A 15,866-nucleotide genomic window follows, 5' to 3' on the forward strand; every position below is an offset into this window, starting at 1 on the left:
GTATTTTCCATTTCTTATAAATATTTATTAGGAAGCATGGTGGTAGTAATAATGTGGGTTTTCCATTAAATGTAAAACAGTCTGCTGATAATACAACCTGATTTGAATTTTAATAGCTGAATACTTTAAAGTATTATTAGGAAAAAAATATACTTTCCCCAGTAGACTCAGTATTCAGGTATTATTATTCAGGACTGAACTGAAGTAACCAGTACCAGGGTTAATCTACCCTACAGAAGTCATGTGGGAGTTACAGCCAGGGCCTGTGCCTTCTTCCAACCTACGGTGACAGAACCTCTGACTAAGTCTTCTCAAGGACGGAGGTAGCTTGCATGTCACCATAGCTCCTCTGCAGGACGGATGGGAAGGTGGGTGCGGACAGCGTATGTAGATTCTCATGTTGTACTTCTAGGCACACTGCAGGGTGGCTTGTTCAGGAACTCAAGCTGCTGCCCTAGAGGCAAACTCTAAGTATTGCTGCTTACCTAGGGAGGCTCTTGCCACTGCCAGACGGAGGAGAGCAGGATTTTAAGAGACAAAATGAAGAAGGCTGTTTAAAATTGTAAGTCATGTTATCATGTTAAAGGCATCCTTTTCCTCTCAGCTTTGTGCAAATAGTTACCCCTGCCTCACACATGAACCATGATGGTTTCTGGATGAAGATTCTAATTTGTTGATCATGTACATGACTAGGGCTGCTGTGCAAATGAACTTATAGGGATATTCGCATATGCAAACTGGAACTATATACTCACAAGGCAAGTTTCCATCATCATTGCAAACCAGAGGTAGGAAGTATGTTCCCGGATCACACTGAATTTGTTTAGATCTAAATTCTGGGAAAGAATCATCTGCTATCAGCTTATCTCAACAACTCTCTTAAATTATTCTGAACATTTAGAAGGGACCCTCAAAGGACTTGATAACAAGATCTTCAATTATTTTCCCAACCCAGAGGACAGCAGTGAGGAGGTAAGGAAGACTCACCCTTCCCTTACTTTGTGGACATAGACAGGTAACTCCAAGATGTAGAGATATTTCCAATGACTTCTTGGAAGTCATCCATGTTCTTTTAAGAATCAATTCTCAGTATCTGATTTTAAAAAGTTTTTTTGTTTTTTGAGACAGAGTATCACTATGTCACCCTCAGTAGTGTTGTGGAGTCACAGCTCACAGCAACCTCAAACTCTTGGGCTTAAGCAATTCTCTTGCCTCAGCTTCACAAGTAGCTGGGACTACAGGCACCCACCACAACGCCCAGCGATATGTATATATAAACAGTTTGTTGTTGTTCAGCAGGTCCTGGAGGGTTTGAACCCGCCAACCTTGGTGCATGTGGCTGGCACCCTAACCACTGAGCTATGAGCACAGAGCCAAAAAAAAAAAATTGATTGTTCTTTCCTACAACCAATGTCAAACAAAAAGACTTTCCTATTAATAAAGGGTCTCAGCTTTGTCTTAAACTTGCCAATATGAGGAAGATGTCCCTTTAGGACTGATGGCTCATTAAATAATTCTATTCTTGTTAAAAATCTTGGGGTGACAAGCTACCCTGTACTCAGCTGTTATGGGTAGTTCACGGACAACCAAGGGCACAGAAATACTGGACATGTGAAGTAAGGCTTCATCTGTGTCCATGTGCCTCAGAACAGCAGTCCCCATTTGTCCTCACCGTGTCAACACATGGAGGTCCCGTACTCCTCTAGGGCAAGAGTCGGCACATGTTTTCTGTAAAGGGCCCGACAGTAAATATTTTTAGCTTCTTGGAGCACACAGTTTCTGTTGCAACTACTCAACGTTGCTGTAGTTGAAAGATGGGTAGGCAACCCTTAACTTACGAAGGAGCTGTGTTCCCACAAGACTGTGTTTACAAAGGTGGTGGGCTGGATCTGGGCTGTGGGCTGTGGTGGTCTGCTGACGCCTGCTCATGGGGACTGGGAAAAGCAGGCTGGTGAGAGGTCATTCTCATCTGCATTCTCACCCTGAGAGGTCCCGATCTTGAGTAAGGGCAAATGAGGAGGTGCAGAGAATTCCTAAGGGTCTCTCTTAAAAGGCATTACAGGGAATGGGCATAAAGCCTTTTCAAAAGGAAAGAGACTTACCTTGGGGTTCCAATGCAGTTCTTAGTAATACTAAGCTAAAATAACTAAACTCAGAACTCTTTCCCTCAACCATAATCTTTTCCTTACAGAGAATCCTAATAGACATAGATATATTATTACCAAATACCTTTTCCTTAACCATGAGAATTTATTGCAGAATTAAATTACTCCCACAAGGGATAATTAGGGGAAAGGGACTGGGAATAGGAAAGGGAGATGAAGCTGTGGATGCAGCATTCAAGTTCTGAGGACAGTGAAGGAAACAGTGTGAAGTAAATGCACATGGGCCTTAGAATAGCACACCTGCTTTTCTATAGTTTTGAAGGAGCCAGGATGTAAGTGGGCATGAGGATATCATAAGCAAGCTGAGAGAGAAGTGTGTGTGATACATGTATAACCACGGAGGGGATCTGGAGAAACACCTATCTACTTAGACTGTTCTGTTTCTAAGTATCCATGTTACTCTCTATAGGCCAAAGCAGAAGTCAAGGAATCAGAGTCACTGAATATTTTCAAGAGGAGACACAGAAAAGCCTCTGCTCACCATCACACTCACTGAAGGTGTATAAAAGGTGACTTCCCATTCTACTCAGCATGCTAGTTTATTTTAATCAGCTTAAAAAATACTTGTAAGGAGTACGTGGAGGGGTTTTTCCTTGGCTTACCTGCAGCTCAGGCACCCACCTTTTGCTCTTGGGTTTCCCACACATGTAAATACCTAGTCAGGGCCCAAAGAGCCTGAGCATTTGCAAGGGGATGGGCCCGGCGTGGGCTCATGTTTTGCCAATTCAGATTTTACCCTGAAGCAGCACATGTAGTCCTGTATCTCCTACAGGTGACAGTAAAACTCTAAGGTTTAGAGAACAATTTCAGAGAGAAAAATTTTAAATCGAGACACTAGTTTTTACTGAGAAATGAGAAATAGTTTCTTAACTTTCATGAACTCTGTCATCTTCCTATCTTGAATAACTTCACATGTTCTAACAACATTATGATTAAGCAAAACTGTTTTTTCCAGTAACTTTCACTACTGACAGCAAGCTGAAAACATCCAGACAGACCAGATCTAGCCATATTAATAAAGAATTTACTTCTGTGGAACTGTTTTAGATTCTAATAATTTTATTCTGTTCGCTCCCTTTCCCTTTCCCTAACACAACTTTAAACTGTTAGATATGTGCTGCCGTTGTCTTCGCCGCACGTCTCTTGCAGTTTTCCAAGTGACATCCAGGCCAACACTACTTCCGCCAGCGCTGCAGCTCTTTGGATAAACAGAGATGAATGTAAGGCTCCAACAGGCCACTCCTACTGACTGTTTCTATCTCTTGCCTCTATAGATCACTCGGTAAATTTTTGTTTGATAAATTAAAAAATAAGAGGCCTAAGCACAAGAAGAAGTTTCTGCTTCACTTTCTTTGGTCTCAATTTAGAGATGTGAAAAATATCACATCTACTAAATTTCCACCTACCGCTATTAGGCACCAACTACGCAATCCCTTTCGGACTGGTAAAACTTAAGGAAAGCCTCTTTTTTGGTGGGAGAAGTGAGTCTTGGTCTTCACCCTGGCAGCCAGGCCTCCTAGCCAGTGCGCAGACATGCGGGCAGCCCATTCCTGCCACCACCTACTGGGCACTGAGTAGTCAAACAAACCCAGTCAGGGTCAGGTCTTGTTACTTTTTTAAAGAAGTCTTATTAGCCATCGTGTGGATTATATTGGCCTTCGGTGTTCAGTTATCTTGTACCTTTACACCGAAAGGGGGCTTCTTCTTTTTTAATTGTGGAAAAATACTAGACTCCTATGATGTCTTTAACTATAAGAATATATTTTTGCAATATGATAGACAGAAAAATAAAAAAGCTATCTTGAATTAAAAGAGAAATGAAATTCAGGTTATTTTCCTCTGGTTGGGACTCAGTACAAGCCAGAACTCCTAACTAGAAGGGCATTTGTTTTTAAATGCTCAAAGTAGATTAACTCAGATAGCTGTACATCTTAGACACATTGATGAGTGACAGCTGGTTCTATTCCTCCTCCTCTCCTCTGTGGTATAAAGCTGTTTGGTTTCAGTGCTAAAATGGAGTTCTTAGGCACCAAGGATAGCACATTCCCTTCTAGCAGGAAAACAGATTAAGGGAGGGAAAAAAAGAAAACAAGAGCACCAGATCAGTGACAACATTCAATGAAGGTCAAGAGGAATTATGCAAATTCTAGTCATACCTTATAAAGGCCATTATGACCAAAACCTCTAATTAAAACATCGAGTGCTCCCTGGGATAACTCATTCACTAGGGCATGGAAGACACCACAAAACTGTAACAGGAAAAGCAATTCAAAGAACCCCTCGGAAGTCCCTGTAACGGGATATGACTTATAATTTCAGCTAAAAATACAGAAGGCTTACTCAGATGCCTGAAACTCCAGCTACAGCACAGGATGAAGTACCCCGTGAAGAGCATGGTGATGCTGCCGACTCCGCTCTTCCTGATGGTGGTGTTGCACCTCAGCCAGCCTGTTCCAAAGGAAACAGGGCCGGCGATTAGTGTGAACTGCAGTGCGGGCTGCTATCTGGGAGTCACTCAAGTTTTCCCAGTTAGCCTGGGTCACGGAAGTGTAAGTTAGGAAATTTACACACACACACACATTTAAACAGATAAAAATGCTAAAATCCAAAAGATTTCAACTTTACTAAATTCAAAGTAGTTCCTCTTCTCTGGGGAAGTCTGGTTACAACTGCGACTAGGAGGAGACTAACATGTGTACAACTGGCAGATGCCAAGCCTCAAGCACCTTCCTGGCTGTGGGAGGAGGCAGCTCAGGGGAGCCAGAGAAAGGCAGGCCTCCAGGCTGGGCAGTGGCTCATGCCTGTGATGCCAGCACTTTGAGAGGCTGAAGTGGGAGAGTCACTTGAGGCCAGGAGTTTGAGCCCAGTCCAGATAACACAGTGAGACCCCATTTCTGCAAGAAATTTAAAAATTAGCCAGACATGGTAAGTGCCTATAGTCCCAGCTGCTCAGGGGACTGAGGATCACTTGAGCCCAGGAGTCTGAGGCTGCCACCGGCACTCCATCTGAGCAACACAGTGAGACACCATCTGGTCTTTTAAAAAAAGGCGAGCCGTTCACCAAGTGGTAGCTACTACTATTATATTAGCTCTGGGGCTCTCCATTACATCAAACTCCAAAATGAAAATAGATGACAGAAAGGCAACATACTTTTCCCCTTTCCCTTAGCTCTGCTCTCACAGCCTGAAGAACGAGAAACTTCTCCAAATGCCTACAACCAGCAATAGAACCCAATGGTAACTCCAGCCTCACCTTTTTGTACAGCTTCCAAAAGCCTCCTTAGAGAGAAGTTGGAGGTTGTAAGCCAGGTCGGGGATTCCACACTCCTTATATCAGTCGAACTTCTTTCCAACAAAGGAACTACGGTTCCAAACAGAAGTCACTGTGATAGATCATCTAAACTCTCCCCCTTCCCCAGCAATTAGCAGCAGAGGTGCCCAGGGCTAGGTTTCAGGAAAAGTATATTTTAAATAGTTGCATTAATGATCTCTGCCCTGACTGCAGCGACACATTAAAAGTCAAACCTATTCCAGGTCAGGACCTACACTTATTTTGGGCCTGATGAATACAGGGTCCTGAGGATTCACACGCACACACTCCACAAAATGTGTCATCTATCACCTGCTATCAAGTTAGCAAAAAGCATGACTGGCTCCTGTGATAAATGACAGCAACTTGTCACTGCTGCCTGCAGTCAACATGCCTCTTCCATCACCTGGGTCCACTATTGGCCAGCAGACACTTTCTATTTAGGTTCAGTACACAAACAACTGAAGTAGAAGAAGCATCATTCACATTTTCCTTCCATCTGACTTTCTCCTTTAATGACAGGCAGGCAATCTCTACTAAGTAGAGTAAGTAGATAGTTCTCTGGTCTTGGCTTATTTTGTCAGGATAAAGGATAAGTTAAGCAAAACTTGATGACATGTTGAGCATGTGTGGTAGAAGTTGCTGTGGGTGTAAACGATCATTATATTAAGTAACAATGAAAAGAACCATGTTGGCTGCCAAGAAATTACACAGAAGATAATTCTCTTACAAGGTGAGTCTCTTAAAAAGGAAGGCATGACAGAAAACCCGTTCATCTGGGGGAAAAATTAAGGAAAAAATGGCTGTATAATGAGTATATAATAACACTCCCCGCAGTGCCAGGCACTGTCTGCCTCCTACAGTCAGCTGAACCCACTGACTTCCAGCTACAGATTCCACCAAACTTAACTGAACACCATTAGAGGAAAGGATTAAACTTGGCCTCAGGAGTAGGTTCTACTTGCAATTCTACCATTTACTGGCAACATGAACTTGGACAAATCACTTACCTTCTCTGTGCCTGTTTCATTTGAAAAATAGAGATAAAATCACTGTGCCCACCCCTCAAGAACTGTGTGACCAAAATAAGAAAATATGGATGAAAGCACTTTGAAAACCACAAAGCAACACACATGCTAACACAGTTAAGTCTGCATTCGTTATGGAGAAAGGGCTCGACCTTGAGACTACAGCTTTGTACAAAAAGATCCAAATGACAGGCCTGTTGATAGACAAACTTGTACCTTCGAGGCAGCTGAAGAAAACGTAGCTTTGGTTAGCAATGTTCTTTATATATGGCCATTTTGAAACCCACATGAGAGGGACAATTACAATACAAAAGGAAATGCTTTGGGGACCAGACAAATAGATTTGGTAAAAATGTGACCACTTGCAAAATATACTAGAGAGGGAAAACTCTCCTTTTTTAGGAAGAGATGATACCAGTTTTTCAGGTGCAAACCCATTCTGTTGTTGAAGGTCTCCTGTCAAAATAAGCCTGGAATGACCATTACACAGAGAGATGGATGCTACTGCACACTAACACTTCTCTGGCTTGGAATATCCTTCTAAAAAAATGAGAAGCTTATGAGGAAAATGAAGAAACATTATGTATTTTAACTAGAGAGGTAGCCCAATAAATGAAGATGAGTGAGATTCAGAAAAAGAAAACAAAAAACCCCTGAGGATCTGAAATGACTGTCAGGCACTTCCTGGCTATGTGGTCTCCGACATATGCTGTTAACCTGTTCCAGCCATCAGCACAACAGGAAGCTTGTGAAGAGACTGATTCAGAAGCAGCATCAGTTTGTGTGTCTGCTCTTTCTCCCCAAGTCCTTCTTAGCTCATCTCCCATGTCTAAAGCTCAATCTCTGATTTTATTCTTGGGACCTAATCTCTGTGGCTTACTTTTTCTAGTTCCTAGACTTCTAAACCTTTTTCCCACATCCTCTATTCCTGGTCCTTGACCTTCACTGGTTCGTCTCTTGAGCCTCCACTTTTGATCTATCTGCTTTGCCCAACCAGTTTTAACTGCGTCCCGCCAACAACTCCAAAGATGGCGTCTGCATATACCTCCTTTGCTGCTAAATTCCTAGACGCTGCACTTGACTATAAACCTGGTGCCCATTTCCTATACAACCTGGTAATAACTGAATTTTGAACACAGCATTTGTTCTATTTAGGTGAATAGAAGTCTTTATGTCAACTTGAGTACCCCACCATCTGACTTCTCCTGGCCAGAGTTCTTCCCAATGTAGAAACTCAACTGGTATCAGTACTACCGGCCTGTTGCAGCCCATCTTCAACTCCTAATGGAGGAAAAGGGACAGTGATTAGCCACAACCTGTGACCTCTGGAGCAGGAGGTAATGTTTGAAGAGCACCTAAGTGCAGTACACTGGAATGCCTAGGTAAAAATAAGCTAAATGAGTGAAAATATTATTCTGGCCCTTAAAAATTCAAAAAGTATACACCATTATGGATGACCTGGGTGCCCCATGAAAATGAGTCTGTTTACCTTGTGAGAATCTTCCCTCCTGGGGACTGACGAGCTGTGGCTTCTGGGCCAATTCATGCCAATACTGAGGCTTTCCTGGCAACACCCCTAGTCCAAGATAACCAGGATAGAGCTCTGGAAACCACTCCAGCCCCATGGAGCTGGGCATCTTTCTATCAGCAGTTGCAACATGACTGAGGAAGGGGCTCTTAGACGTGTGATGCAGGGCTGAATGGAAAGGGTGTTGGCATCCAACGTGCAATTCGTGAAACTGACTGCCAGATTTGGGCTCCAGAGAAACCTGCTCCTTCTTCTCCATTAAGGCCTTTATATCGGGGACTCGATTATCACCACTGGCTTCTGCTTTTTCTTCTTGAATAAACTGTGTACCCAGAGAGACAAGACTTTTTTGACTACTTGCTTGTGACACAGAAAAAAATCCATTGGAAGTTGTCTCCCTTGGAATGTACAAATTTAAATGTCCTCCAACTTCAGATTCCTTCTCTGGGGCTGAACCGTCAGTTTTGAAGTTCCCAGAGCCATTGCTCATGGCCGTCCATTTCTGCCTTTCTGTCTCAGACACACTTTTCTCTGTATTTCCTTTCCTCCCGCCCATCTCTACTCCAAGGCTAAGTCCTTTTTCTTGGTTCTCCATGACTCGGATTTTACCTAATGAGTTAATTTTAAGGCTTAAAATTAGTGATTCTATGTCCTTTTCCTGAGTCTCCGTGTCTTTAACATCAGTAGAGGCTCCTGAGAGGTGATCCCTGCCTCTGGAATCTCTCTCATTGCTAGACAATGACGTTCTTACTCTTTTAACCTCACCACTCAGATTCTTTGGAGAACTGTAATTGTCACCAATGGGCACATCTAGTAATTTTACTAGAAGCTCCTGTCTTTGGGGATTAATTTTGTCCAATTTTAGATCAGAAGTGGTTTGTACATTATTAGGTACGGCTGAGGAATATTTTCTTTCTTGATCTGACAAAGAAAGTTCCATCGAGCCAACCAGTAAAGATGCTTCAGCTTCTGAAGGATTCCATCTGCTTTCCCCTGATTTAGGCAAATCTCTGGCAACTTCTCTCTTAGGAGAGGTGTTCTCTGGTGCATAAAACTGACCCTTGGTTTCTCCTTGGAAAGTAGTCTTTGGTTCAGACTTTTTTAACATTTTGGAGGAGAGCTGAATTTGATTCTTGATGTCTTTATCTGCCTCTGTAGTACTTGCTCTTTCCAAACCAACAGCTGGTAGTGGGAAGGACTGAATTGTCTGTTCTGGTTTGTCCATTATCAATTTAGAATTTCTTTTCTCACTTTCTGTCTCTAACTCCATCCGTTTAGCTTTCATTAAATCTTTGATTGGCCCTTTCAATTTTTTAGCACGTGGGAGCGTACCTGGGTTGGACTCATAAGCCTTTCTATCAGCAGGTATGGTTGGTCCCGCCATCTTACAGTATGGCAAGTGGGATTTTAATCGTTTAAACGGCTTCCTACAATAAGGACACAATTCCATTCTGGGTGGAGTATCACTCATCTTCTTCCTGAAAAAGGTAAATGTGAGGTTCTAAGAAGCACAGAGAAAATACCAGTATTTTTTTTTTTTAACGTATCATTACCTTTTATTTATTTTATTTTATTTTGAGACAGAGTCTTACTTTGTCAACCTCAGTAGAGTGTTGTAGCATCACAGCTCACAGCAACCCCCAACTCTTGGGCTTATGTGATTCTCTTGCCTCAGCCTCCCAGGTAGCTGGGACTACAGGCACTTGCCATAACGCCCGGCTTTTTTTTTTTTAAGAGATGAAGTCTCGCTCTGGCTCAGGCTGGTCTTGAACTCCTGAGCTCAGGCAATCCACCTGCCACCTTGGCCTCCCAGAATATTAGGATTATAGGCAAGAGCCACTGTGCCCAGCAGTGTCATACCTTTTAAATTAATTCGGAAGAAGCTTGGTTAAAGGAAACTTTAAAAAAATTTTTTTTGTCCTTTTTTTTTTTTTTACAGGAATAGAAAAATAAAAGATAAAGATTGGTTTTCTTTGTTTTGTTTTTTTGGAGACAAAATCTTACCTTGTCACCCTTGGTAGAGTGCTGTTGCATCACAGCTCACAGCAACCTCCAAGTCTTGGGCTTAAGGGATTCTCTTGCCTCAGCCTCCCAAGCAGCTGGGACTACAGGCGCAGGCCACAACACACAGATATTTTTAGAGATGAGGTCTTGCTCTGGCTCAGGCTGGTCTAGAACTCCTGAGCTCAAGCAATCTGCCCACCTCAGCTTCCCAGAGTGCTGGGATTACAGGTGTGAGCCACTGTGTCCCGCCTATAGTTTGGTTTTAAGATAAATATTCCTAGCTCTCTCTAAGCTTGGTAGTTCACATTTTTAAAAGTATTCTTGGAATCCATCAATACAAAAGACAATGAAGAGATTTTGCAATGCCCCTAACAAGGAGGTGAGAAAGCCCATGTCAAATAGTGAGCCAAAGGAAAACACGCCCAAATACCAGCCAGGACAAATGTTTGCTATTTAAGGTTACAGCACATCAATAAATATCACATGAATATAAAGAAATTATTTAAAAACCTTTAAACACATCATTCAAGGACAGCATGGTAAGGAAGAAAATACTCAGGATCCAAAGATTTCTAATTAGAACACAGGTTTCCAAAAGGATATATGGAAGATCCACTGGGCTACAAGAGAAAATACTAGAATGCCTATAATCTAAGCATGAGAAATGAAGCTCTAGGCTCGGCGCCTGTAGCTCAGTGGTTGGGATGCCAGCCACATGCACTGAGGCTGGTGGGTTTGAACACAGCCTGCTAAACAACAATAACAAAAAAACAGCTGGGCGTTGTGGCCTGTGTAGTCTCAGTTACTGGGAGGTGGAGGCAAGAGACTCCCTTAAGCCCAAGAGTTTGAGGTTGCTGTGAGCCCTACCAAGGGTGACATAGTGAAACTCTGTCTCAAAAAAATAGTTAATATGCATATATATACACATACCACATAAAATGCATGTGCAAAGCACAAACAAATAAAAGGAGGGAATGTGGCACCCAGCTTCTGGTTATACATACATAGCTTGTAGTAAAATGGATTACCGGCAAATTTGTTTTGACATCTTTGTTAAAGATATGTAAGAAAATTTTACATTTATACTCTGTATCATTTGCAGCTCTGTGTCATTCTTTAGAGTTGGGGAAAAGACAATGTTTTATTCCAAACAATTCCAAGGTTGGAAGTTGTTTACTTTTGGGGTTTTTTTTTTTTTGCAGTTTTTTGGCCAGGGCTGGGTTTGAACCCACCACCTCTGGTATATGGGGCCAGCACCCTACTCCTTTGAGCCACAGGTGCCGCCCAGAAGTTGTTTACTTTTTTACACAGTTCCAGTGGACAGGGGACATATCTATCCTGTGTACAGCTGTATTCTCAAAATCTAGCACTGAGTCTGGCATACAGTATTTGTTGAGTGAACTGTCTCTAGATACAAACACGCAAATATTATTATTCATTCATAGTAATGAATGACATTCATTACATTCATTATTATTCATTCATAGTAATGAATGACATTCATTACTATGACTGAGAATATCTTCTGACCATTAATACATCTAAATCAAAAAGTAAACTTTGCTGTTTTTGTTTTTGTTTTGTTTTTGAGACAGAGCTTACTCTGTCACCCTAGGTACAGCGCCATGGCTTCACAGCTCACAGCAACTTCAAACTCTTGGGCTTCGAAGCAATCCCCTTGCCTCAGCCTTCTGCATAGCTAGAACTACAGGGTGTTCGCCACTACCCCAGATAGTTTTTCTATTTTTAGTAGACACAGGGTCTTGTTCTTACTCAGACTGGTCTTGAACTCCTGAGCTCAAGCAATCCACCCATCTTGTCCTCCCAGAGTGCTAGGATTACAGGGATTGAGCTACCACACCCAGCCCCAAAAGCAAACTTTGAACTCAAACTGTATACTTAAGTAATTCTATGGCATGTAAATTTTACACCAATAAAGCTGTTTAAAAATCATTTTTTTTAAAAAAGCAAATTTTGAAACGACTTACCAAATATAAATAGATAAAATCTTAGCCAATCAATTTATCAAAGCAACCAACCTACCTTATCGTGCATGAACTTATGCAAAACTAAACTGTTCTCTGCCTCTGACTACATTATTTATTCTTACTTTGGAGTACACATTGGCAATACGAGGAAAACTAGAGACCGTTTATTCACAAAATTACACACAAATGAAGCCAGTCCAAGGGGCTTTGGCCAATAACTTTAAAAAGGACTTGAGACCTCTGTTAGACGTTTCTGCCTCTACAGTATACCACCTCATACTTAATCCTACTGGAACCATCTCTGTACATTTATAATATATGGTGAGGGCTCAATGTGGGTGCCTGTTTTCTTACCCGAGCTCTTCTAGGATATTAATTTTGCAGTTGTTTTTCTTGGATCCCCATGCTTCCCAATCATCGTTCCTGAGTTTGGCAGAATGAACTTCAATGTTAGCCTGTGTAAGACACAATCAGAAGTAACTCGATGTCACACCCAGTGAGTAAATGTGGCGCGCTGGTGAACCAAATACAAATACAGTAACTGGCTATCTACTTGGCAGCTCTCCTAAGATGTTCCGGAAAGCAGCGAATTACAATTTCACCAGCCTTTTGAGCACAAGACAGATCTCACGGTTTAGGTTAAACTTCACTTCACTCCCCAAGCTCTCCAGCCGACTCCTCCCAGGGCGTTACCTGGCCTGCCTTCCTCTCCACACCCCTCCTTTTGCTGAAAACTGTCTTGCTGCTTCTAGCCGGGTGGAAGGGGATTGCCGAGCAGCTCTCAGGTCGCGGGTCAGCTTCCCGCAGCCCCACAACAGGGCTGGGGGTTCACACTGCGGGTCCGGGAAGCCCCTCCGCCTGGCCTCGGCACCGGGTCCACTTGTCTCTCGCCTCAGGATAGCCTCCCTCGTACCCAGAATGGGAGCAGTGAACAGCCCCGCCCTCCGGACCCGCCGCAGAGCAGCCCGCTCACCTCCGAGGACCAGAAAGGCCAGGAAGACCCCGCAGCAAGCCCACCAGCGCCCCCTCCTCCCAACAACCCCTGGGAGCCGCGGCAGGCCATCTGCGCCACTGCCTAACTGGTCTGGCCTATTTTTTTAAAATTGTTACCTCACAAAGATAACTAAAATACGTGCATAATAGTGTTATGAAATAATTTAATTTATTGAAAATGTGGCTTGGCTTTTATACGGCACCCGGCGCTTTAGCAGTGAACAGGCGAAAGCTCAGGCCACCCTCCAGAGAGGTCCTCTCTCCCAAAAGCCCCCAGTTGGTCCTCCCCCCTCCAAGCCCGCCTCTTCCTGTGGGCGGGGTTACCGGTCGGCGCGGCCGGGATCGCACCACTGCGCAGCCGCGAGAGGGCGGTACCACGGCGGCTGCGACATGGGGGGGCGCGGAGGGGACGCCGGAAGTGGTGGTGGTACGGAACCGTCCGAGGGGTACTCACCGCCGGCAGCGTCCACCAGAGCGGCGGCTAGAGCCAAGGCCCGAGGGGGTGGGCGTGGCGGTCTCCGAAACGCAGCCCGCTCTGCTCCCTCTACTCGCGGAGTGGCGCCTAGTCGCTCCCCGCCGCCAGCTGCCATGAGTGAGCGCCTCCGCCCCAGGTGAGAGAGAAGGGACCCCCTTCCTTTCTAGCCCCTCGCTTGGGATCTGAGGGATGGCCCGGGGGGCGCGCGAAGCGGGGATCCGGAGCGAGCGTGGACCCTGCGGGGCTCCATCTGGGGTGTTTTGCGGACCGGGGGAGGGAAGAGAGATGCGCGAGTGATCGGTACCTGCTCCCTGTAGTGGGCTGGAGGGGCGACTCCAGGGTTCAGTTCTCCCGCCCCTCCATCTTTTCTCCCCCTCCCTTCTATCTTTTACTGTTTGGAATGAAGTGTGTTTGGTCCCGGAAGAGAGACGGTGGCCCTAAAGCTTCCCTGTCCTAAATTTAGGCGGGCGGGGGGATGGGAGGAACATCTGATCTTTGGGAGGGAGCCCCCTAAGGCTTAAGTGAGGGCTCGGGGCGGGGAGCTACCTCCTCCCCAAGGTCAGAAAGAAGGGTTCGGCTTACCCTCGAAGTAGGGAAGGATTAGGTTATACCGAAGAATCTGCCTTGGACGGCTGTGAACACAGAAAGGCAGATGAGCAAGGTGGGTTGTGGATGCTCTCTGGACTGTAGCATTAAGAACAGGTGGAATTCTAAACTGTTTGCATGCGGAGCCGTTTGACTCCGAAGGCGGGAGATGGAGCTGTGTCGCGATGCGCTTGTTACCTTCCCACTTGAGCCTGGCTTCATGACCTGAGTCTTCATTTAGTGGTTTTATGGTTGACTTGTACTGAGACTACAGACCAAACTGGGATTTCTCCCCCCCCCTGCTCCCACTTCTTCTGCAAGAAGATGGGGAAGAGATAGTTGGGGTGGATACACCAGAATGAAGAGAGTGAGCTTTATTTCAAATTAGAAATACCTCATTGTGGAGCTTGAAGTGAAAAATCCATAGATTACCAAGTCCAACGCTTTTATTTTTCTGATGAGGAAACAGATTTAGAAAGATCAGTTGATTTACCTAGGTGTTGATCAGGTTCACCGCGTTTTTCTTTATTCCATAATGGTCTCAGACATAAATGAATAAGGTGTAGATTGGTGTAGTTTACCTTGGTAGATTATGCTCGATCTTTCCGTGTTTTTCACTGGCTCTAAATGCAATTGGCAGTTCTTTCACAAGGACCTTTCCCTGAAATAATTATTTCGTGGGATTGAGATTCTCAAAAGCATCCCGAGGTTATTTGGTCCAATAGTGAAACCTGAGATTCCCCAAACTGCTGCATTGGAATATTGATTTGGGTCATATAGCAAGTGGAGCATGAAGCCTCTACTTGTATAGAAAAGAAGACTGAATTTGAAATTAGGATCTCAATTACAGACATGCTATTGGGATTAGGAACAAGATCTTTAGGTATAGTAACCCTTATCTGACTGCCATTTTTTCCCCCTTTCCAAGTTCTTTTTATACTTCTGATATCCTCTTAGGTTGTCTCACATATCTGAAAAAGTCTATTTCCTACAAAAAGTTCCTTTTATCCAATACTGAACACAAGTAATCTGATTGTCTTTATACCAGTAGTAGTAGATTCCTTTTATCTAGTACACAGATAATCTCAACATGTTTATACTGGTAACTTCTTTACTCTAAAAGAGTCATTTGATTTGGACAGGTTTTTCTTGCCTACCTTCCTTTTCATCCTATGTTTCATGAAGTATAATGGACCTACAGTGCCAGCCCCAGCTATCTTACTGTCTCCAAGTCAGCTCACTTCTTTCTAGATCTGTTTCCTCAAGTTTAAGATGACGGGTTGGTCTGAGCTGGTGGTTTTTCAAAGGGATGTATGGCAAGAGAGTCCCTACTTTAAGCAGATTATTTGTCTTTTACATATATTGAGAGTTTTTCCTCTGATAAGAAGAAAAGAATTCTATTACTTTAAAAAAAGTTTGAAAATTACTAATCCTTATATTCTTAAAATTATTTCTATGATCAGTCTCTAGAAGACAACAGGAAGCATGGAGAGAAATGAAGTGATGATTGATGGAATTAGCCATCCTTAGATGTAACACGTGCTAAACAATAATCTGTATCTGGGTGACTAGGGGAGAATATCAATTTTAGGGTTTTGGCTAAAATTATAACTGGATCTATGGCATTAATGCCAAGAGCTATAATCTGATTGGTTGTATTGATAGAAATGAGCGGGAAGCAGTAATCTGGCCAATCATTGCCAATATTGCTGAAAGAAGAATTTTTCAAGGATGAAGTCTGCTAGGATCTTAGGAAAAGGAGACTGAAGAATCCAGTGTCATCCAAAGAC

The 15,866-nt window shown here is 43.6% G+C and overlaps 2 protein-coding genes across 5 annotated transcripts in view; one reads left to right on the forward strand and one right to left on the reverse strand.

The window, feature by feature from the left end:
• Window positions 1–3,202: 3,202 nt before the first annotated feature.
• Window positions 3,203–13,060, reverse strand: CUNH17orf80 (chromosome unknown C17orf80 homolog). Of its 2 annotated transcripts, none has more exons than XM_003786165.3 (6): window positions 12,997–13,060; window positions 12,378–12,478; window positions 7,993–9,509; window positions 5,419–5,526; window positions 4,506–4,613; window positions 3,203–3,363 (listed from the first exon to the last, which is right to left on the reverse strand). In XM_003786165.3, the coding sequence occupies exons 3-6, from the start codon at window positions 9,500–9,502 to the stop codon at window positions 3,341–3,343; spliced, it is 1,749 nt and encodes a 582-aa protein (XP_003786213.1). In that variant the 5' UTR covers window positions 9,503–9,509; window positions 12,378–12,478; window positions 12,997–13,060; the 3' UTR covers window positions 3,203–3,340. The 2 variants fall into 2 exon arrangements, with proteins under 2 accessions (XP_003786213.1, XP_023366787.1); XM_023511019.1 differs by lacking the exon at window positions 12,997–13,060 and adding an exon at window positions 12,717–12,842.
• Window positions 13,061–13,348: 288 nt separating this feature from the next.
• Window positions 13,349–15,866, forward strand: part of FAM104A (family with sequence similarity 104 member A) — a 17,355-nt gene continuing 14,837 nt past the window's right edge. For 2 of the 3 annotated variants that reach the window (XM_023511020.1, XM_003786166.3), the window contains exon 1: window positions 13,349–13,627. In XM_023511020.1, coding sequence (XP_023366788.1) covers window positions 13,407–13,627 — 221 coding nt within the window. In that variant the 5' untranslated portion in view covers window positions 13,349–13,406. The remainder of the gene's footprint in view (window positions 13,628–15,866) is intronic. The other variant, XM_012803135.1, reaches the window with a different exon arrangement.

This window comes from Otolemur garnettii, unplaced genomic scaffold, assembly GCF_000181295.1.
Source record: "Otolemur garnettii isolate 467f Iridium unplaced genomic scaffold, OtoGar3 scaffold00018, whole genome shotgun sequence".
Classification (NCBI taxonomy): domain Eukaryota; kingdom Metazoa; phylum Chordata; class Mammalia; order Primates; family Galagidae; genus Otolemur; species Otolemur garnettii.